The 24737-nt window shown below is 44.3% G+C and overlaps 1 protein-coding gene and 1 long non-coding RNA gene across 3 annotated transcripts in view; one reads left to right on the top strand and one right to left on the bottom strand.

The window, feature by feature from the left end:
- The window catches only part of galnt18a (UDP-N-acetyl-alpha-D-galactosamine:polypeptide N-acetylgalactosaminyltransferase 18a), a gene marked incomplete at its 3' end in the record, with an annotated part of 150936 nt that extends 128310 nt beyond the window's left edge, over window positions 1-22626 (top strand). The window contains exons 10-11 of the mRNA XM_079278342.1: window positions 16772-16936; window positions 22480-22626. Coding sequence (XP_079134468.1) covers window positions 16772-16936; window positions 22480-22626 — 312 coding nt within the window. The remainder of the gene's footprint in view (window positions 1-16771; window positions 16937-22479) is intronic.
- On the bottom strand, window positions 5963-7720 carry LOC306779019. 2 transcript variants are annotated; one of them, XR_013772087.1, is made up of 3 exons: window positions 7537-7720; window positions 7327-7402; window positions 5963-6408 (listed from the first exon to the last, which is right to left on the bottom strand). It is a non-coding gene; the product is annotated as an uncharacterized lncRNA (long non-coding RNA). The 2 variants fall into 2 exon arrangements; XR_013772088.1 differs by lacking the exon at window positions 5963-6408 and adding an exon at window positions 7054-7227.
- Window positions 22627-24737: the final 2111 nt, after the last annotated feature.

Genomic DNA, 24737 nt, shown 5'->3' with positions numbered 1-24737 from the left:
GTCAAGTTAGCCTTGGAAGAGTGGAGGCACTGGCTGGGGGGATCGGTGCTCCCCTTTATCGTATGGACCGACCACCGAAATCTGGAGTATATGCACACGGTGAGACGCCTCAAATCTCGCCAGGCCGGCTGGGCTTTGTTCTTCGCCCGTTTCAATTTCACCATCACCTATCGGCCGGGTCACAAGAACACCAAGCCGGACACACTCTCCCGTCAGTTTGCCTCGGAAGAGGGAGACTCTACTCCCGACACCATCTTACCCACCTCGTACATGCTCGGTGCTGTCACCTGGGAGATCGAGAGGGTGGTACGCGAGGGTCAGCACACCCAACCTGAACCCGGAGGGGGCTCTCCTAATCGTCTGTTTGTTCCTCCGTCCGTCCTCTCCCAAGTCCTGCGGTGGGCCCACGACTCCCGTCTCTCTGGTCACCCCGACATCCGGCGGACTATAGACTGGCTCCGCCGCACCTTTTGGTGGCCGTCCCTCGAAGAGGAGACCCGTACGTATGTGCGGGCCTGCACTACGTGCGCCCGGAACAAGTTCTCGCACCGACCCCCCCATGGGGTTACTACGATCACTCCCTGTTCCACAACGTCTGTGGTCCCACATCGCAGTGGATTTCGTAACTGGTCTCCCCGTCAAACAGTAACACCGTCATTCTGACTGTGGTAGACCGGTTCTCAAAGGCTCACTTCACTCCCTGCCCAAGCTTCCATCTATAAATAACAGCTTTTCTGGAGTTCACCTCAATGTCTGCTCTCTCTCTTAAACTCTCCTCTGATACCTCTTTCTGCTCCACTCAACAGGATGAACCTCTTCATTGTGTGCAGCGACAACTTAGGAGCTGCTGCTGTGTGTTTATGTTTGTGTTGTCTTCTCTCCACCTGAGCAGATGGCTGAGGGAAACACAATTGATGAGCCCGTCTAACTACATTCCTAGCTCACCAGAAGGGTATCGTCATTTTCATACAGACAATCAGATACCCAGGGAGTAAACAAGTGTGTCTAGCCGTTGTAGCTCAGTAGCGTTAGGATAGTGGCACAAGGTAGTGTAGACGGTCCCCAGTGCACGCTAGTTACTAGTTATGAAGCATACACATCGTGGGCTTATTAAAATAAGCGAAAGTAATCTAATTTACGGCGCTTTGCCACATTCTCTCCCTGTTCTCTTTTCTCCGTCTTTTCTTACTGCTGCCTTTGTGTTTGAAGGACATGACTGCTCGCTCGGCTCAGCTTGTCAGTCAGATAGATTTCACGCATAAACTAAACACCATATATCGTATTGACACTTGATCAAATAGAGACTTGACATTGGTCAACATCAGTGGCGGGCCGTGCATTTTATACCTGGGCCTGCACCCGTACAAATGAAGTGCAACACCTACAAATACACTGAGTGCAGATACATGAATGTTAACGAACAATGCATATGGTCAAAATCAATTCAGCTAAAACACGCATTCCGCCACACACTCAAGAGCACGGGCCATTCAAATATTATTCATATCAGAGGGAACAATATTACCCATATCATGAAAACGACACGATAGACAAATTAACAGAGCGGTAACTCTCCTGTCACTCCCTCCAGGAAATACACGACTCCATAGTTCTTGTTGCTGACGGATTTATTCGTCTGTCAACACCGAGAGGGAAAATGAGTCCACTTGAAAACACATGAATCTTCAAAGATGATCACTGAAAAACTTAAACTTGACTTTAACACTTTGCACGGAGTATATAGACCGCTGCCGCTTCACGTGTCTTCTTGTTGCTGTGCACCGGCTAAATGTGTCCCCAGCACAACATAGGATGTAACAATAGTTCCTATCACAAATAAAACCAAATGAAAATCCATATTCATAAAAACAAGTTGTACAAATAATAACATATAATACAAACAAGCATATTAAATCATGACATACATAATATTTATGGCAGTTAAAGCTACTGCAGTTAACTTACCAGAGCTGCTGTTCACTATTTAAAGACAAAGTGCTTCCTCCTTTCTTTGTTAACAAAGAGTTTAATCTCACGGTTGTTCAGTACATCCGTGTGTTTTAGTTCCAGTAAGAAGTCCTTCTCCATTCATGGATGCCAGTGAAGACAGTCGAACCGCCCCAGTTGTATTTCTTGAATACGTTTTAATGCGTTTGAGGCTGAAAATGTCCGCTCCACAGTTGCAGCAGATTTTGGGATTGTCACCGCCCAACATGTCACGCTAGCCCACTGACCAATCACGTACTTGTAGGCCAGCTAGCAGCTCTGACACGTCAAAGAATACGCCCAGCATGTCAAACTAGAGATCTGATTGGTTGAACACTATGATAATCAACAATATCGGAACATGGCGGACTCAGTGGAAGAGAAGCCGCTCTCTATGTAGATGTAAATGTTGCAGTCTAAACACCGTCACACTAATCACTTTGTTCCCCCCCAATGTACAAGACTCATAGTTGCTACAGTGGCCGTTGCATAAACATGTCATTCTGGGGCATTTGTTAAAAAAAAGATGTATGCTTTAATTTTCCATGCAAAGTCTATTTTGGTAAGCCCTGACCTTCCAACCAACATTACTTTCAGGCTAAATATTTGACAAATATAATGACCAGAATGTCAAGCCATTTCCTCACACACATTCATGCTCCACATAGGATGAATCTTTGAAGGCTTTATGAATGTCAAACTTGACCGTTTCTAATGTTTAGGATGAATGCCCCTCGGGCCATCTGAACGTTGTGTCTTGTTTTACATAAAACTGCTGTGCTGTGCATTGACAGTAAACAACCTTTGTCTGAACTGTGTCATGTGGCCTTTCACGAGTAAACAGCACAGCTGTGTTTCATCTGCTGAAGGTGGACATTAAACACCAGATAATTAGTCTAATTTACAGCTTTATTCTTTCCCAGCTTGTTAATGTGTACATCTTTCATGAGAGATAGCTATTCATCTCACAGAGCGCTGTGCTAATCCTTCTATGAGAGGTTTTAGGAAGCCGTGACAGGAGAGAAGTTGGCATTAAGCCCTCTGTTGGGAGCTGAGCTTCAATCTATTGACAGATGCAGGTTTAATCGCTCTCATTAGTGTAGATGCACATACACAGACACCAAAATCCCACTCAGCAGCATTCACACATGCTCAACACGATGGCAAGCCCTTTAAACATCTAGTCAGTTGGGCTGAGTGGCGATTTTGTTTAATAATCATTATTACCACTAGTTATTAAATGTTAAAAGGGCTTTCCATACACATTTACACATAGTTTGTGGCTGGTTTGCAGTGTGATAATGGCTCCTACTTTAAAAATGTCCTGTTACTGCAAGACGGTCATCATTCTCATCAATTACCTCTACAGGGCTTCTACACACTCCTCTGCAAACACACACACACTCACAGAGTCCACTCACACAGTCAGTGTTCCATTTGTTTCTTTACTCACTCTTTTGTCACTCCTTGTTCTCAACTGTTTCTACTTGTTTGGGTTACATGTCAACCGTGATCCTTTTCATTTGCTTTACGCATGTCAGGTTGTCCGTTATGGAGCTAAATCCAGGTCAAAAGTTTCGTTCACTTGAAAAAAAAATGTGAACCTGAAAGTCCAAAAATACAGCAATGTATTAAAAAAAAAAATAAGTGAATGAAAAGTTTTTTTGGGTTGAATATAATTTTGATTCAGTTCTGGAATTTCTTCGAATACATTTTTTTTTTCAGTTTTCACGTTCATATATATTTTGATATTTGAGTTCTTATATTTTTCAGTTTCAGATTTTATATTTTCAGATTCAAATCTTTTTTTTTTGGGTTTCAAATCTTTTTTTCACGTTCAGGTTTTTTTTTCACGTTCAGGTTTTTTTTTTCACGTTCAGGTTTTTTTTTTCAGTTCAGGTTTTTTTTTTTCAGTTCAGGTCGTTTTTTTCAGTTCAGACTTTTGACCCAGATCTAACGTGGGGGGCGTGGTATCAACTGAGAGGGGCGTGTCATCATGAGTGACAGCATAACAACGAGGGCTGAGGAGTTCCTCAACCACGTTGCCTTCAGGTAACGTGGGCACCGCGAGAATTATGATTCAACACTTTCTATTCACCATATTCACGTGATTGAAAGTTTAAAAAATGACGCTAGTGCCAAAATTCTGTTTAGCAAGCTGTTTTAGCCTCTACTTGGGACGAATCACAGTAAAAGAGCAATAAACTATGCCATATTGGGCCGTTCAACTACCACACTTTAATATATGACGTTTCGCACTTCCACACACCACTGTGAACGCAGCGATGGCGTCCGCTCCACCTGGACCGCCTGCTGGCGCCAGCGCGCAGGTAAGAAATCGAATACATTTTTTTACAGATACTAGAAATTATCCTAAATATTACAATGATGATTGTAAGATAGCCTCATACATAGAGGGAGAAGATTTATTTAAGTGGGGATTTCGCCAAAGCTAGAAATTAAGCAACTAGCTGAATGCTGTTAGCTTGTGTTTGTGAATTGTTCCCTCCATACACTGACCAGCTCAAGTCCTTCAATGTGTGTTGTCTTTCGTAACAGAATGTCGACTATAATTCGACAGTGGCTGCAGCTGCACAGAGCCTTATAAATGTTGCTTGGCGTCACTGTTTACAGAACTTCGTCGTTCATCAGTGTGGATCCTCACATCGTTATCACTGTGGTTATCTCTACAGTTATATAGTTCTTGGTGTGGACGGACCTTTAGTTTACACAGCATAACCTTTGCAGTCCTCTTTGTTGTTGTATTCTGATACGTAATTTAGGCTATGATAGACGCCTTCCAAGTTGGCTCACTTTGCATACGTTTTAAGTAATAACTTGCATGCTGTTTGTTTGCATGTATTTCTTCCACGTCTGCAGAGGGATCTTGATGTCTTCAGGATGGGTTGGGATAATCATCCTTTAAGGACAGAGCAAAATCTGTCCCCACAACAACTGTGGACAATCGGACTCCTCCAGAATCCTGTTAATGCTCCAGACCTGGCAGAGGTAGCAAATCTAAGTTATTTTTAAGCAAACATAGTATTATACATCTATAGTTTTGACCAGTGTTTCTACTTCATAGAATAGCAAAGCTCACACCATTTCCTTGAATTTATTTTAGACACAAGCATTGTGCATAAAACAGCTTTTCAACACTGTAAAGGAAGCCCTCAAAACTTATACCATGAAAAAACATCTTGGTACAACTGAATTTAGTTTACTTTAGATTACACTACCAATTATAATTTGGGGTAAGAAAATTGAATATTGCTTAATAACAGATGTGTCAAAGTTTTTTTCAATCACCAACGTCAAATTAATGAAAGAGATAACAGAACAAAAATGTGTTCAAATGCTGATCAGGGCTTGTATCTCTTTGTTCACATTAAAACTAATTAAATGATACTATGTTGATACTTGCATCAGCATCGTATCCGTTATGTTCACATGTTGATCTATTTAAAATCTGCTTACCTTTATAGTTTTACTTTATGTCCTCAGATTTCTATGTGACAAATGTTTAATTAAGAAATCTGCTTTTTTTTCTTGATGAAGGAAATCGAGGATGCAGATCTTGATTTCAACAGTGCCAGTGAGCAAAATGCGACCAGTTCTGGAGTGATTCTTCCACCCATTGCATGTCCCCTATGTGAGGAGGATATGGCACGCCTTAGGGCCGCTATTGATGTTGCTAGACCATCTGAGTCCTACGGCCGAGACATTTATTTAGCTGTATTGAACTGTGTACTAACTCATGTATCATAAATGCAAACGTTGTGTTTCAAGGGTTTTACCCCTTTAACACCAACAAGTATACAATGAATGTGTTTTAAATTTGTATTTGTTGTGACTGGCAACAGTGAAGCCACATGTAAAAAGAAGAATAAATCGTATAAAATCTTTTTTTAATTCCAAACCTTAACATTTTGTTCTCTTTTATAAACAGTCAACACAATTTTTGTGTGTACGGAACTCATTTTTCAAAACAAGTATTCTTAAATATTACAATTAAATACTTTTCTTTTCTCAGAACATGAGAGTATTAAAACATCAGTTTTTGCTAAACATGAACGGAGGCAAAAAAAAAAAAAAATGGAGGGTAGAGAGAGACAATTGTCTACACATTGTGAAATTCCTGCCCGAGATGAAAAGCCTCCATCATAACCTTTTTGAACTCGACATATGACCTCATATGTCGTACGGGTAGTGCAATTGTCTTTGTACATGCTGAGACGACAGGGTAACAGATGCTGTGATGCCCAAAGTCTGCACTGCAGTCGTGGTTAAATCTGAGCATCACAGCAAAATCCTTCTTCTCGGATGGGAGAAGTGGGATGTGACCTTGGCCCGTGATCCACTGCAGAAACCTTGCAGGTGTGATGGACCGTGGGCCGTCTTCGTCCTCTTCATGATCTTCAGCTATGAAGCAAAGAGAAGAAAAAAATAAAGTTATGCGACAGTTTAAAATGTAGTTTTCCTTTTTTACTGCAATGCAGGTCTTTAGATTTAAAGAAGTGAAATAAACAGAGGTACTCTCGGTCACAGAAGAACAGCTGATCCAAAACAAATGTAATCAAATGTGTGTGATTTCCTGAGGTTTAGAGATATTCGACTATTTCGGCCAACCATAATGGTTATAAATGGCATTCTGTGTTAACATTAAGTCTTTTTACATAGAATGGAGATATAGATTGGCCTTTGTAAAAGTTCTCATTAAGAACTAGAGGTTTAGGAAAAACAATTCTCATTTGTATGTATAATGTCTATGCAGTTGTGGAGTGTAACTAATTTCATTTACTAACTTCACTTAAGTACTATTTAAAAGTACTTGTACTTTACTTCAGTATTTGCATTCCATGCTACTTTATACTTCTACTCAACTATTTCAGAGGGAAATCTTGTACGTTTTACTCCACAACATTCATTGAGAGCTTTAGTTACTGGTTACTTTGCAGATTTAGATTATCAATACACATTACTAAAATGAACTAAACTAACTCTTGAACATGGAGGGCCAAAATCTGCAAAGGGAAACTCACTTTGCACGTTTGGCATTGTGCTTTTGGCATACTTTTGAATTCAATGGCATCTGGAGGTAATGGTTTACATCAAACTCATGTTGCAGAGGCACAATAAACAGGGTGTTTCTCCCTGACCCTGTAACACTGCGAATTAGGGTCCCAGTGTAGCCATGAGAATCAGGAGGAATCATTATCAGTCTCCTTTTACCCTGCCCACCTGTAAATGCAACATTGTTTAGATCAGTTGTGTTTGTTTGGGCTACTTATTTGAATGGCAATGTTTTACAATGGAATTTATATAACAAGTTTTCTCTACCTGCAGCCTTGTAGAGTAGCCATCCTCCTGTCAGCCCCTGCATCTTAGGATACTCATCTTGTAGTAGTCTGAAGAACTAAAAGAACAATAACATAGGGACTAAGTGATGTCTCCATGCTTGAAGAAAAGCCAAACACGAGGATGAAGTTGCATGTTTCAAATATAAACAATTGTGCAATTTGTAACTAGTATGTTTTCTTTATGCAATACCTCTTCATGGCCCATATCCCTGTACATGTTGAGATGTCTTTTTCCAAGTCCTGCCTGGGCAAGGTCAAACTCTTCAGAGGAGGTTGGGGTTGTCTCTGCATTAATGTTCAACAGGTATGCATAGAAACTAAAAGGCCTCCAGGTCTTTGTGGATGCTGTGCCACAGGTCTTTAGACTCTGCATCATTCGCTTTCCACGGTTACTTCTTCTTGTGAAAAACCCAGGGAAAGATCTACATGATTAAAAAAAACAATTTGATTAAAATATGATGAATATACATATGAACTTGTCAAACTACCATTAAATTAACATGAAAAATGAAATTCCATAAAAACTAAAACCTGGCCATGTCCTGTTCTACAGAAGATGATGGCTCTTGCTGCGTTCCTCCTTGCTCTTGCTGTCCCTGAGAGAGGTTCTGTGCGAGCACATTTATAAGGCTCTGTGCAGCTGCAGCCACTGTCGAATTATAGTCGACATTCTGTTACGAAAGACAACACACATTGAAGGACTTGAGCTGGTCAGTGTAAGGAGGGAACAATTCACAAACACAAGCTAACAGCATTCAGCTAGTTGCTTAATTTCTAGCTTTGGCGAAATCCCCACTTAAATAAATCTTCTCCCTCTATGTATGAGGCTATCTTACAATCATCATTGTAATATTTAGGATAATTTCTAGTATCTGTAAAAAAATGTATTCGATTTCTTACCTGCGCGCTGGCGCCAGCAGGCGGTCCAGGTGGAGCGGACGCCATCGCTGCGTTCACAGTGGTGTGTGGAAGTGCGAAACGTCATATATTAAAGTGTGGTAGTTGAACGGCCCAATATGGCATAGTTTATTGCTCTTTTACTGTGATTCGTCCCAAGTAGAGGCTAAAACAGCTTGCTAAACAGAATTTTGGCACTAGCGTCATTTTTTAAACTTTCAATCACGTGAATATGGTGAATAGAAAGTGTTGAATCATAATTCTCGCGGTGCCCACGTTACATGAAGGCAACGTGGTTGAGGAACTCCTCAGCCCTCGTTGTTATGCTGTCACTCATGATGACACGCCCCTCTCAGTTGATACCACGCCCCCCACGTTAGATCTGGGTCAAAAGTCTGAACTGAAAAAAAAAACCTGAACTGAAAAAAAAACCTGAACGTGAAAAAAAAAAACCTGAACGTGAAAAAAAGATTTGAAACCCAAAAAAAAAGATTTGAATCTGAAAATATAAACTCTGAAACTGAAAAATATAAGAACTCAAATATCAAAATATATATGAACGTGAAAACTGAAAAAAAAAATGTATTCGAAAAAATTCCAGAAGTGAATCAAAATTATATTCAACCCAAAAAAACTTTTCATTCACTTATTTTTATTTTGAATACATTGCTGTATTTTGGTTCTATTTCATCCTTACTGACCGCCAGAGGCAGTGCTTAACACTGGATGTATCCCGTCTCGCGCATGCGCAGGTCGAATATTTATATCAACAAAGTCACGTGTGACCTCGGATGACCACCGTCATCTATAAGTTCCGGTGTCATCCTGAGCTCAGTCCCTTTTTTTCTTCTCGCGTCGCAGGTTAGCTACCATGGTAGCTTAAACAAGGATGTGTCTACGATCAAGACATATTAGAGCTCGTCGCTGTAGCCTTGTGACTACCGGTCGGAGTTGCGGTTCTCTCGCCCTCCAAAGGCTGCGACGAGCTGTCCCTCTTCGGAGGGAACGGTGTGTTCGCCGTTCGGACATCGAGCCCCGGACTGGTGGCCGCCCCTATCATCGGTCGTCACCAGTCTGATAAGGGTCAGCTAAGTCGTGATGACAGCAATCGGTAAGATCGATTAACATTGTTTTCTATAACAGTTGTTTGTTCCACGGTTGGCAGAGCGCTTCCGCTCTAGTAATCGAGTGGCGCGCTAGCGAGAGCGTAGAATTACGCTGTCGGCCCGCCCTTCACAGTGTTACGGCTATCACAGTTAGCAGAGTGTTCCTGCTCAGGCAAACTTTGTGAGACACTAGTCCGCATTGGCGTTGTGTACATGGAGATTTAATCTTTACATCTGACGTAATTCGCAGTTAGCAGTGTCTTCACTCAGGCTAACTTGGATGCTAGCTGGCTAGCTAAACAAAGCTGATACTGGGGCTGTAGCCATCAACTTTGTATCCTTACAGCTGTCACAGTTAACAGAGCGTCCTCGCTCAGGTTAACTCAGTGGGAAACTAGCTAAAACAAAAGCTGATACTGGGACTGCGTCCATCAACTTTGTATCCTTACGGCTGTCACAGTTAACAGAGCTGTCACAGTTAACAGAGCGTCCTCGCTCAGGTTAACTCAGTGGGAAACTAGCTAAACAGAGCTGATACTGGGACTGCGTCCATCAACTTTGTATCCTTACGGCTGTCACAGTTAACAGAGCGTCCTCGCTCAGGTTAACTCAGTGGAAAACTAGCTAAACAAAGCTGATACTGGGGCTGTAGCCATCAACTTTGTATCCTTACAGCTGTCACAGTTAACAGAGCGTCCTCGCTCAGGTTAACTCAGTGGGAAACTAGCTAAACAAAAGCTGAGACTGGGACTGCGTCCAGCAACTTTGTATCCTTACGGCTGTCACAGTTAACAGAGCGTCCTCGCTCAGGTTAACTCAGTGGGAAACTAGATAAACAAAGCTGGTACTGGGGCTGTGGCCATCAACTTTGTAGCATTACAACGATCACAGTTAGCGGAATGTGCTCGCTCAGGCTAACTCGGTGAATGCTAGTTATACTAAATCAACATTGAGGTTGTGCCCATTGATGGTTTTGACGCGTTACGGCTGTCGAGTTCGCTCCGGCTAACTAGACTAAGCTAATACTCTGTGTGTCCATTGATTGTTGTAAACATTATGGACATATCGGTAGCGGATATCAGTTAGCAGAGTGCCCTCGCTCAGGCTAACTGGTAGCACACCAAGAGTTACAGCACCTGTCCAAGTGGAGAGTGTCCTCGCACTGTAAGGACTGTGGGTTTTTTTGTCCGTTTTTCACAGTAGCAGAGTGCTCTCGCTCAAGCTAACTGGTGGGACACCAATATCGGCAGCAACTAGTTTAGTGAAGAGTGTCCTCGCCCCTCTCACTATAAGGACTTTGCCTGACCTGTTTCCACAGTGGCAGAGTGCTCTCGCTCAAGCTAACTGGTGGGACACCAATATCGGCAGCAACTATCTTAGTGAAGAGTGTCCTCGCTCCCCTCTCACTGTACGGACTGTGGTCTGTTTTGTCCGTTTTTACGGTAACAGAGTGCTCTCGCTCAAGCTAACTGGGGGGACACTAATATCTGCAGCAACTATCTTAGTGAAGAGAGTGGGCTTAGAGAGTGTCCTCGCCCCTCTCACTATAAGGACTTTGCCTGACCTGTTTCCGCAGTTGCAGAGTGCTCTCGCTCAGGCTAACTGGTGGGTCACCAATATCCGCAGCGGCTGGCTAAGGGAAGAGTGTCCGAAGGATCACTCGCCACTGACTGCCCCCTGCCTGTTCTCTCAACCTTCAGCAGAGCGCTCTCGCTCGGACTGATTGGGAATTCCGCATAAACTAGTGGGACAAGGGTTCCACCAGAATCGCGGCCATGTTCAACTCTCCCGGCTGTAGGACCTGTATAGCTCCTCTTCAGCCGGAGGACGGCCCTGACCTCTTGCCCTAGCAGGGAGAACCCAGGCAGGACCTGCGGCATCACGCCTTGAGCAGTAAGGTCTGCTAGGCTGGCCGAAGTGGAACACCTGATGCGGGAGGTCTACCTCCCCCTGTCAGGGCAGCTGAATCCAGACCAACCTACCCTGGTCATTGGTATGGCGCTTGCACGCCGGGCATACACAGCAGCTGGAGCATCCACCTGTGAGTGCCTTCTTCAGGCACCTTCCCGCCCTCACCACCTTTTCTGTTCCTCCCTCCGAGGAATATCTGAGGGAGTTGCGTGCATGGTGGAGACACCAGGGCTCTCTCCCGCCTTACATCAGACCATGCAGGAGGTGGCAAATCTGGCCTTGCACGTATGCCAGCCAGTTCGACGACTATGGCGTCCATCAGTTTCCCCTGAGGAGACTCTGAGGCCCGATGCCAGGTGCCCTCGACCCAATGTCGGGTCAAAGATGACCTGCTATCCAGGGCTTAGGACACAGCAGCGCTGTGCACCGTATCGACAACTCCCTCTCCCACCTCATGCTTTCCCTCGCAGATTCTCTGCAGCGGGCTACTTCGACGCTTCTGCTCAGTGATGCTTCATTGCAGGCGTTTGCGCTCATATCGAGGGAACGTGGATGGATGATGTCCACCCTGGTTCAGACTCGCCGCCAGGTTTGGCTGGCGCAGTCACCCCTATCTGAGACATGTAGGAGGACCCTCCATACTGTCCCAGTGGAGCCTGGTGAGCTGTTCGAGTCAGCTGCTGTACAGGCGCTTCAGCGGACTGTTAGAGCTAGCCAGACCTGGCAGCAGTTCTCTGGTCTTTGCAGGGACATGCCTGCACCCCCAGACCTAGGGGTCCCATTTTTGGCCCACAAGGCCGTTTCTCAGCCTCCAGCTTACCCTAGTAGCGCAACAGGCCTCGGCGTCCTGCTGAGAGGCCGGACCGCTACCTATACAACCTTACTTACGTCCCCGTCCCCCCCGGCAGGGGTGCCAGGAGATGTCTCCAGGCCGGCTGTCAGGGTTCTTTCTCCCATCAGCGGATGTCCAAGGGAGAGTGGTGCACGTCTATCGACGCCTGTTCCCATGGTGCGTCACCACAACTTTCAGTCCTGGGTGCTTCCATTCGGACTCTCCCATCTCCCCATGGGTGTCCACAGTGTGTTACTGCTGTCCTTTCCCCCTGCAATCGCAGGGCGTGAACATACTGCCGTACTTAGACGACTGGCTGACCTAGGCGCCGTCCCGGCTTCAGGTGCCACAGGACACTGCTCGCCTTCTCTCACGTGGCCCGGTAGGCCTCAAGGTGAACATGGAGAGGAGCTACCTGAGCCCTTCTCAGAGCATAACCTTCATTAGGGTGGCCCTATGAGGGCCTGTCTGTCGCCCCAGTGCGGATGGCTGAACAGCCTTCACTTGGATGCCAAGTGGCACAGATACAGGGCAATAATATTATCGAAACAGTGTCTATTCATCTATTCACTATCCCCATGGAGGGAGTGCATATCTGGCGAACAGTGTCCCAGGAACCGAGCCCCTGGGGCTCGGTTCCATTCCACCAGGAGATTGTCACAACAGTTACCTGCCTCTCAAGGCGGGTGCAGGGTGACAGAACGGGACAGCCTGGGGGCAGTTGTCTGCTGAAAGACCGCAGGTCCAGGTTCTAGAGCTAGCGCTCGAGCACTTCCTTCCATGTTGAAGGGAAAGCATGTGCTTGTCCGGTGGACAGCACCTCTGCTGTGATTTCCCATGAACTATCGATGGGGCACCAGATCTGCAGAAGTTGCTACGGGGATCACCGTGGCCTTCTGACTTGGGAGGCCCCTCGCCTGACCAGCCTGTGGGAAATGTACCCACCAGGAGAATGGAACAAGGTTGTGGTTTTCCTGTTCCGTTACAAGCCTCCACCGGGAGAGTGGCGGCTGCAGCCAGACGTGTCGACCCACTGCCCCCACTGGGTCTCCCTGACGGAGGACCAGCCCTCTGGGTCAAGATGCCCTGGCTCACACGTGGCCAGAGGATCTTCTTTATGCCTTTCCACCATTCCCTCTGCTTTTGCTGTAAGCTTGTCAGAGTTCTTCCCCGACAGGAGGGATCTCCTGTCGCAACTAGAGGGTCGGATTTGGCATTCCAATCCCTGCCGCCTTCAATTAGGGGTCACGGGAGGGCCCGACCGGATGCTGAGTGGCTGCATAGAACCAGTCTGACGGACTATTCTGAATGCCAGTGCGCGGTCTACCTGCCTGCAGTACAAGAAACAGGTGGAAGCTGTTCTCCGACTAGTGTGCGGCTCAGAACAAGGTCCCAGTACAGCGCCCCGTGCCTGCTGTACTGAGTTTCTACAGTCTCTCCTGGATAAGGGCCGGTCTCCCCTGCATGGGACCTACCCTTGGTACTGGACAGCTTATGCTTGTCCTTTTGAACCCCGGGCACAGGCGGAGCCTAGATGGCTATCAGCAAGACGGTTTTCTCCTTGCTGTCAATTCAGCTCAATGTGGGGGCGAGCTGCATGCCCTATCAGTGGAAGAATCATGTCTGAGGTGGAACTCAGATGGCTTGGGTGTCACTTTCTGGCCTAAGGCAGTGTTTCTCCCAAGGGGGTGGATACGGTCACATATAAACCGGCCTATCCAGCTGGCAAAGTTGACCCCCCCCCCCTCCCCCATCGGGAGAGGAGAGGTCAAGGCTGCTGTGCCCAGTGTGGGCCCTCAGAGCTTATATGGCAGCCACCGCCTGCATAGTCAGTTATGGTGAGCCTAAGAAGGGCTGTGCTCCTTTTTAAGGGAAAAGGGAAAAACGGCACCTGTCCCACTGGATAGTGGAGGCCATTGCCGATACATACAAGGCGAGCGGCTGCGCTCGGCCATCCGGGGTGAAGGGTCACTACCAAGAGTGTCTCCACACCGAGGGCAAGCCTGAGTGGTGTGCCTGTGGGGGATACATGTGCGGCGGCCTCATGGGCATCGCCGAGCACATTCACCAAACACTACAGAGTTAACGTTGCCGGCCCTCACCCACTGGGGGGGGTTCTTGGCCAATTTTCTCTGCCGGAGCTATAAGGGGTAGTTACTGTGCTTCCTCGTGACTCTTTTGGTATAAGTCATCCAGTGTTAAGCACTGCCTCTGGCGGTCAGTAAGGATGAAATAGAACGAAAGTTACGGACGTAACTACGGTTCTATGAATCCTGGATGACCGCCAGAGTTCTTGGTCACTCGGAATCCCGTGAACTCGCGAGAAGATTCCATAGGACTGAGCTCAGGATGACACCGGAACTTATAGATGACGGTGGTCATCCGAGGTCACACGTGACTTTGTTGATATAAATATTCGACCTGCGCATGCGCGAGACGGGATACATCCAGTGTTAAGCACTGCCTCTGGCGGTCATCCAGGATTCATAGAACCGTAGTTACGTCCGTAACTTTCGGACTTTCAGGTTCACATTTTTTTTTCAAGTGAACGAATCTTTTGACCTGGATTTAGCTCCATAGACACGCCCCTCTCAGTTGATACCACGCCCCCCACGTTAGATCTGGGTCAAAAGTCTGAACTGAAAAAAACGACCTGAACTGAAAAAAAAAAACCTGAACTGAAAAAAAAAACCTGAACGTGAAAAAAAAAAACCTGAACGTGAAAAAAAGATTTGAAACCCAAAAAAAAAAGATTTGAATCTGAAAATATAAAATCTGAAACTGAAAAATATAAGAACTCAAATATCAAAATATATATGAACGTGAAAACTGAAAAAAAAAATGTATTCGAAAAAATTCCAGAACTGAATCAAAATTATATTCAACCCAAAAAAACTTTTCATTCACTTATTTTTTTTTTGAATACATTGCTGTATTTTTGGACTTTCAGGTTCACATTTTTTTTTCAAGTGAACGAAACTTTTGACCTGGATTTAGCTCCATAGTCCGTGATTCTTTGTCTTGTGTTGTTCTGTTAGACTCAGGGAATATCTCACTTTATGGTTTGAATTTTTTTAAATACTTAAGGTGTGTGATTTAGCTTGGTAGACATCTGTCAGGCTTCGAAACTGGGCCAACATTTGCATTCATTACAATGATTCATTACAATTTTAATTACATTTTTTCAGGTATGCAAATTTCCTCAGCTAATATTTAGCTAGGATCTACTTTTCCATCTTTCATCACTTACCACTGATTCTTTTTCCCTTCATGTTTTTCTTCTTAATTAGATCAGTTACAGGTGGCCTGTTTATTTCCTGCTACATTAAAGTGAGAATGTTGTTTAGAGACTTGGCAAGGTTTGCAGGTGAGGTAAAAAACAAAACAGAAAAACACTTAACATTCAAAAAATAGCCTACTTCCATTACTCCCTGCTGATAATGACTGAACTCTCTGTGAATAGACTACAGCTTTGGGTTTGCAAAGATGCATTATTTTAAGATGCAAACGTATTTGCTGACTCAATTTTGGTTCAAAAATAGTTATGCCTAAAGTGCTTGGCGTGCAATCCTGCCCTCAGTAATGGGCTGCTATAGAGGCCTATTCTCTGCCCATCACTGTTTGCATTCCATATAGTAGACCCTTTGACAGTGGTCTGCCAAGACAAAAGCACACATAGTTGGTCTGTTTTTCTGTGGGCCTGTGTGGCCCTGATGTACAACTTTTGTACTGAAACAGGGCAGAGTGGGGACCGTCTCCCCCCCCCCCCCTGTTCTCCATCCATTAGCAGGCAAAAGAAAGGATAGAGCTAAATCATCTCTTGTAAATCCAAGAGATGAATCTGGCTAGACTACTGCAATTCATTTTTCACCTGCCGTAGTAAGTTGTCTCTGAACTGTCTGCAACCGGTCCAGAATGCTGCTGCAAGGCTGTTGACCAGGTCCACTAGAATGTCTCACTTCACATCCCTCTTATTTTCTTTACATTGGCTTCCAATCAAGTTCACGATACATGTTAATGTTTTCGTTTTTCACTTGTAGAGCTCAGCATGGTTAGGCACCTGAGTATATCTCTGACTTGTTTCATCCCTATGTCACCAGTTGGTCATTTAGGTCTTCTGTCCGGGGCTTACTGTGTTTCTAACATCTGTTTTTATTGATTTTTTTTTTTTTTACTTTTCTTTTATTGGTATTTCATTCTTGTAAAGCACATTGTGAATCATGTTCAATGAGAGTTGCTATACTAAATAAACATATTAATATTATTATTATAATAGCTATATAGCTATATAAAATATAGCTATATAAAAGCTAGCCTTAGCCATTAAAATGGAATGAACTATGCTCAAGCTACAGATACAGCGTTATAATCCAACACACTTTATGATTCTTTTCATTGTTTTTATTAATTGTGTTTGTTGCTCGGTGGTCATTCGTCTGAATTTGCTTGTTTTGTTCTAAGGACTCTCCTAAAAGTGGGATCATGGGATATGAATACATGCTCAATTGACAGTGTACAGATAACTACATAGTAAAATAAGATAAGAGCAGACTGACTATTCCCCTGTTTGATGTTTTTCCACAGCTAAAGTGAAAGGAATCTTTCTTTCTGCCACAAAGGCCGTTGAAGGCCTAAATCAAACACCTCCATCCTTAGTCCCTGTTTCTGCTTCCCAACAGAATGTCTACTACACCAGCTCTCAGCAGCTTCACCTGGGAGTGCTGAGTCCGACCATCGACGATGACGACAACAAGTGTCTGGTGGATGTGAACAGCAGACCCAGGCTGCTGGAGTGCAGCTACGCAGCTACCAAACACATGAAGCTCACCTGGACGTTCACTCAGGTAAACCCCACCACAGTTGTACATGCACAAGGCCATGTTTGCAGTCAGACCCTTCATGTACAAGTAACATTTAACAAACTAAATATGTGTGCATGTTTTACCCATTTCAGGTCTTCTGGTTAGATGTACTTAGCCTTAGAGCTTATCGGTTTGCTAATTGGTCTTCTCTATGTAGCCAGAAGTACAGGCTGTTTGTCTGCTTTTTGAAGAATTGAGTGAGATTCATGACTTTTTCTCTCCACTTTGTTTCTTACTCTAAAAGGCCCCTCTTGGTTTTGTTGGAGGATAATTCTTCTGCTATTTCATGCGATTTCAGGCATTAGGTCCTATCTCTCTCTCTCTCTCTCTCTCTCTCTCTCTCTCTCTCTCTCTCGCTCTCTCTCTCTCTCTCTCTCTCTCTCTAACCCAGAGAACTCAGTATCTGCAGCTACTGGGAATCTAACTCTAATTAGCATTGGACAGAATCTTAAATCTCACCAAGTTATGTAAGAAATGTTCTGCTGATCTGCTAAAGATTTTACTGATCTGTTAATCAAAACAACTATTTAAATTCAGGGAATTCCCATTTTACCAGTCATCTGCATCCGCTTGTCCCCCTTACTGTACCTTTACTTACAGCTCTTTCATTTCCCTATTTGCTTCGTGCACAAACATATCAAAAAGCTCACAGAGGGATTAATCATTGCATTTATCCCATTCAACTTGTATACGTGTTCATGTCTTATCCTTACACATTTCATTATGAGATTCATTAATATATCAACTTTGTCAAAACCTTACTTGATTCAACACACTTGATTTATTTAAAACAATCACATGAAAAGTCATATATTTCTTACTCATATATACTGAGTAAATAATGATTACAGGATAAATCACACATTTCTATTAATATCCTTTCAATGATTATGATCTCACTTACTTATTGTGTTACCTTTTAGCACTTTAACTCTCTGTTTCTATCTCTCCACCATCTCCTCTTACTGCTGTCCACCTGCAATGGTTCCTCTTCTTGGATAGGCCTCGACTCTTCCTTTGTTGGAGACGGATCAGATATTGGTGCTGTAATAAATGACCAGCTCTGGCTCTTCCTCCTTTTCCTCTGGAGGTGAAATGGGCTTGTTGTGGTTCTTTCTCTGGTTCTGGTTCTGGTTCTGGTTCTTTTTTCTCTGGGCTTCTCTTCTTCCGGTTCAGTGTTTTCTCAGGACCTTTATCAGGGCAGTGATTTGGCCTTCCCCTCTTATTTAAATCTGGCATCAACATCCTGTTTTACTGGGCTCTTTGACACACTTCATGTGTTAAAAATAAACGTATCAATAGTAAACACAAAACTCTAGGGCTACGTTTTGCTTTGAAGCTTTGCTATTACCTGTAGATGAAGAAATATATATTAGTTATCATTCTGAATTCATGGCAGAATGATATTCATGGCATCTATGAAGCATAAGTTGGTAGTGAGCTGAGGTGCTTCACTGTTGCTGCCCCACTTGTGTAAAGAAAGAAATTATATTTCAGCATGAAAATCTCATCGAGTTTAGCTTTTATATGAATTGCATTTGCACTGCATGCTTGGAGCTCCAGTCTTCTCTGCTCTTTGTTTTCATGCAGTGCTTTCACCCACCACACCCTTTGAGGTGAATGACTTGCTGACTGAGCGCCTGGCAGACAGATTGCCTGACTTTCTGGCCAACCCGCTGACTGGCCAGCCTCCTTGCTGACTGCCTGTCTGATTGCTTTCTGGCTGTCTGACCAACTTATTAACTAGTGTTGGAAATTGATAGCATGGCCCTACTCTGCAGAATGACGGATGGGCTCACTGCTGAATTGAGGACGAGGTGTTGGACAGATGCAAAATATTTCCCTGAGTGTGTATGCGTGCATACATGAACGTAAAAGATTGTGGGAACAAGAATGTGTGTGTATGTGTGTGTTTGTGTATGCTCTAACTCAGCTTCTAGACACTTAGTCTGAGCTGTACTCCTCAGGGAAGCCCAGAGGTAGAGCACAGACTTTTAAGTACACTTGTTGGAAGTCAGTCAGGAGGTTGTACACTTAGAGAAAGCCAACTCACTGGCTTTCAGCAGAGGGATTTTGATTATCATAAAGAATCTAAAGTTCCTCATGTCGGGGGTAGCAGTAGTGGGTGTACAGTGTGAACAGGAGGGGGCTCCGGTGTTCAACACTAGAGTGGAGGAGGTGTGGAGGCCAACCCAAACTGCATGGGGTCTGTTTGTGTTGTGGTTTTTAAGTGAGATACTCAAGTACAGAGTGCTTAGTTTACACAATAAATATTTTGGGCAACTTGGGGGTAGCCTGTCTGCCATTTGGTGCTGGGAAGTAGTGTTGATTAAGGATTTTTTCACTGAAAACAGCTGTATTTAACTTAAAATAATGCTGTTTATAGCAAAATACAGCTGTTAAAACATTGAAATGACCCGTGGGATCGATATACTCTTCAAGAGGCTGAAGCCTTAAAGGTTGTGAAGATACTGGTACCATATTAAACTCGATGACATACTGAACCCATTGGTACCAGCACACTTGCGAGCTTGTCTGGACTGAATAAAGCTCAAAAGTTCGTTCATATTTTGATGAGGGAAAACTGGCGTGACGATTTTCGTAGGGGTCACTTTGACTCATCTCCAGATGTGTGAATGGGAATGCGTTCTATGTGTAAACAAGAGCCTCCCCTTTGCAGAGAAGCCATACAAGAATGGTGTATTTGAATAATTCTCCATACAGGGTCCCTCAACAGTCCTACATCGCAATTATTGGGTATGAGTGGAAAGCTGAGACCCTTGTGGATCCAATGAGGTCAATTGTCGTCATGTGTGAAGACGTTAGTCCCCATTTCACATAGTGAGACCGTCTTCTGAAACTTGACGTCCCTGTTTAAAATGTGGTCTCCAGGATAATCACAGCATCATGAAACTTTACAATCACATAATTGTGCCAAATTTCGACTCTCTGATCTCCAAAGAGGTAAACATTGAACTAAGCAGTGTCAGCGTTCCGCCGTGCCAGCCGTCCCTTTGTACACAGATGTCGGTCCAGCTCTGTGACTACCCCTGATGCCGGCTCCGCCACCGTACCTTTTATACAGAACAGCGAGGCGGAAAAGTCTCTCCTTAAAGGGGCTGATTTTTCAATAATTTTGACACAATCCCCACCAACCGGTTCCCAGTGTGTCTAGGCACCCACCCATCACCCGTACCCTGATACTTACATCACCCAGGCTTTGTTCGATGCTGCGTAAAGCTGTTGTAGCATGGCACAATCGCAGCGAGCATCTCCTCTGCTCTCTGTGTCGGGGCTGAGCTACTCCAACTACTCACATAGTGCAGTCAGTCAGCAAACAGAGGCAGAGAGGCCGCGGTGGACACACTGAAGTGAACCAGGTGAAGTAAAGATGACTCGAGTTGACGACAACTATGCGCATTACTGCAATAAAACATTCGCTAGTACAAAGCCAATACTGGCAGCAGTGATTAGGTCATCACTGACCAGAGCGTCCACGATCTTTCTAGCTGAGCCAGCATTGACTTGAGGACAGCAATGCCCTGCTTGCACTGTAGCCTATAGGCTTTAGCCAGCAATGGCTAATGGTCAGGTGTGACCTGAATAGGAACAGTTTGAGCTTAGACTACGTAGCTAGAGCAGTGGTTTGGCTGTGGGACCCACAATCACCCCTCAAGGACAAGCCGCGACCCAAATGTTCAACTTCTCAAATGTATTTAATGTAAAGATGGTGCAGTTTGAACCTGCACTGTAAATGTCCTCTGCAGTCGTAGTGTAGGGAGCTCTCTTCTGCAGAGAAAGTGTTCCTGTCGGTTTCACGTGAACAGTAAAACTGCTTTGTTTGTGATGTCTGTAGATTGGTCCATTTGTAATGCAAAATCACCACTCGCCTAAATTGGAGCTGTGGTCTGTTTGATGTCATCCGACATGTCTTCAATTCGTCTACTTATAGTGTCAGAACTGAGCATATTCTCAATAGAATACAAACACAGTGAAATCATGAGGATAATCATATTGGAGATAAAAAAGAAAGCATGAATTACTTTTTCTTTTTCAATTGCTGATACATGTTTTTGAAATAAGGCCTCTCGCTGCTCTGCTGACTTCTATCTATCCTCACAAAGGTACTCACTCACCTGTGGGGGGTTTCATACTGCGTACATCCCGGTGACTGAGTCGACCATCAAGCAGCCACATGTCTGGAAAGGTGTCATGTGTATTGTGACTCCTGCCAAGGGAGGAGAGAGATGAAGAACGGCGTGCAGTGTTTTGCAAAAAGTTCCATGTTGAATTGCAAATTGAGTCCAAAGGAGAAGACGTGTTTAGAGTTTGGGAGGCTTGAGCTGAAGTTCTGCTCTCTGGGTGTCCGCTTCATTAATTAAGTGTCATGTTAGTGCATTCCCCATCTCCACAGAGGTGGCCTTTGAGATGCTTTCTTGCTATACGTACGTATAGTGCTGTTCTGATCGGATTACTAGAATTATGCATTTTATTTACAGCCAGATGTTTGAAATGTTTGATTTTCAAGAGCCTGCTATAAAGGTTGTTGCTGGCCTGTATGAATAATACGTTTCAGCCACACACCTAGTGGTGGTGTTCTTACTCATTCACAAGCAGGACCTGGAAAGATCTCCACCGCTGCAGTGTGGACTCTTGTCCTCTTCCCGCTGCATTAAACTGGTTCTGATTTGTGTTTATAGGCACAAGGTCAGGTACATAGCGGCCATGTCTCACAGATCATAATGCCTGAGCAGCTCTGCTGTAAACTGGCTCATCATTTTTACAGCATACATCCAGCAGCTAGTAGGACTCGTGCTGTAAGAGATCCAGAAGCTCAAGCTTTAGTTAAAAAGGTTGTTTGGCTGTTAAGCCATTAATACTGAGAACGCTGACTGAACGGTGTCTGTTGAAAACAGTATGTCTGCTTTCAATCTGCTGTGTGTATCGAGTGCTTCTTTCCTCTGCATCATCCGTGATAATCAGGGAACGTTTGCAAACATGGAGGCCGTTACCACGGCCACCTGCCACTCAAACGATCCAGCATTGCTTTACTCACAATATTGGTTTTGCTTTACTGTTAAAGATGTCATAGAATATATTTCCTTAGCCTCAAAATAGCATTGCTAGGCAACACCAAGCTAAGCAGGAAGAGGTTCATGAGGCTAAACCAGGAGTTTTAAAACTATGAGGGAACGAAAAATGTCCGGTTTGATGTCAACAACAGACATTGTTGTCTCTCCAGTGGAGATAATGGTTGTTGGTGGTCAAAACAATAACCCTAGCTCCAAGATATTTAGCAGAGCCTCACTGTTGCTGTCTTTGACTCCACTTTTGTTTTATATTGGCACAATAAACCACAACTGTAGAATTTTCTGTGGCCATAAAAGTGCAATAATGCACTCAGATGTGTCGTGATATAAATAATGGATCTGGCTGAGGGGACACAAAATGGAGCGGCATTCTCCACCTTTCTTATCCATTCTTTGTCTGTAAATCTCACCCGCCTTCTCTCTCCTTCCCTTTAGGGCGGCTCCATCCAGAACATGGAGTCTCTAGGTTGTCTGGAGCTGGTCGAGAGCAGACAGACAGAGGTCACTTTCCAGCTGGTCATTCAGGACTGCACCGATCAGAAGTGGACCATCACTAACATACTGACCGTCCTGCCACAGTGAACACTCTGCCACCAGTCAGCCACCAGCCCAGATACACGATTGACTGATTAGAAATGGACCAACACGTTGACCTAAGCAGCAAAACATGTGTCCAAAACATGAGCTTATGTTTAAAGAGAATCTGCAGAGGACAACGTGTGCTTTAATCAGACACGGACAATCAGTAACCTAGTAACGCTTTCATACCAATGACCTGAGGGAAGAGACAGGAGAGACAGATGGAGCCGGGGCCTTACAACGTCCCACTCTGCATTTATAATGAGAAGTACAGCCGCTTGTTCCAGAGGACCGGCCCATGAGACCTGTACTGCCCCGGTCTCATCACACCGTCACTGTAACAAATAGATTGAGCATCTTTCAATATGTAAGTGTGCAGAGGGAGAAATACAAGGCGTGCAACTGCACGCATTGCAGAACAATCAAGTCACTTTACAATGCTGGCTGATTTGGAGTTATTAGCGTTGTACACTACTTGACTCAGAGTGTAGGCCAGGAGCTATAGATGTACTCAGTATTGCAAAAAGGTGACATAGTGTAATGGAGATGAACCAGTAAGTGATTTAAACTGGCATTAATATAAACTCTGAAGTTTCAGAGTGTGCTGAGGAAATAATCTGAGCAGAAGCAGAGCCGACCGTTCATTGAACACAGTGAGTACACACTCACACAGGCTCTATGGGTGTGAGACGAGTGTGCAGCAGCAGAGTCTCAGTCGTATTTCTCCTCCAACTCACTTCATGCTGTTCTGTAAGGACTTGCCTTGTAAATGACAACTGTTCTCAATTGACTTATCCAGTTAAATAATGATAAAATAATAAATCAATATTCTACATTGATGATACTTCATCCTTGTTGGATACTGATCATGTAACGTAAAGCCATGACGAGGCCATTGAGACGTGTGACGTGCAGTCTGAACGTGACATCACTGCTGCACATGCAGTTCAGTTTCAGTTATGGAGATGTATGAACCATTAACTGGACATATTGGATAATTCTGGATTATTACAATAGGGTTCTTATTTGTGTAGTCCGGGCCATTATTATCATCGTCATCACCATCAGTAATACTATTGCACTGACCAAGCTAACTGGGGAAACATGACACCGCGATATTTGCTCAACATTAGTCTGCAGATGATGTGACAGGTTGTAATCAAACAGCAGGTTAGTCAGACGTCTTTGGAAGAGAAACAAAGTGAAACTGTTAACTAGCCCCCAGGAGCACTGAGTCGCGTCAACATAGTGGCCCTTGATGTGTGAATGGGGCCAGAACAAAGTCAGTCTAACTGGCCAGTGGGCCACTTCCTTTGGGATGAATGGGGTTCCATCCTGGAACATGGGACCTGTTCTTGATACGCCGATGGTTCTATCACAGTTTACTGACCGACTTCCTGCTTCAAATGACCTCATGCAGGTACACACTTTTCTCGTGCAATGAAAAATAATTACCGACATTTCAAGTGCACTCACTTTCAGTTTCACCTTCAAAGTAAAGTGGTTTTAATCATGCGGCTACTAACGTGTGGACTGGAGGCGATAGTCCACATAGTCCAGTCAGTGAAGGGGGATCCCAGCGGTGAACAACACATAACGCATACAATACTACATCTCTTAGGAGTGACTTAACTCTTACATGATGATGTGGAGGAAGATGTGTGTTATGTTTTATTCATTGTCCCATCTTCCAGATGTGTCCACTCCGCTGGGATCCCTCTTCCCCAATTGGACTCCAGATGGCCTCCAGTCCACACTTCAGTAGCCGTATGATTGAAACCACTTCATCCTGCACATGTGACCCGGCCCAAGAATCCCCTCATAACAAGTGTCGATACCCAAACCTGAACCACGGGTCTACTGAGAACCTATAGATAGCCGATGTGACATCAATACATGGGCGATGAATCATTAGATGTTCCAGAGAGCAAGGAGAGGCTCGTTTTCAGGCTTTATAGAGAAACCCTAAAAAACACGATCACACGATATCGTATCCTTTTTCACCTGAATATATGAAAACATCCACATCCATAATGATTTAAATATATTTTCATTGAATCTGAAAATAGCAAGAATATTCTGAAACGGTTGAGTTTATTACATAATCATTACAA

The sequence above is a fragment of the Melanostigma gelatinosum genome (genome assembly GCF_949748355.1).
Source record: "Melanostigma gelatinosum genome assembly, chromosome: 1".
In the NCBI taxonomy this organism is placed as follows: domain Eukaryota; kingdom Metazoa; phylum Chordata; class Actinopteri; order Perciformes; family Zoarcidae; genus Melanostigma; species Melanostigma gelatinosum.
The sequence above is the reverse complement of the archived record's forward strand: the minus strand, read 5'-3'. Positions and strand labels throughout refer to the sequence as shown.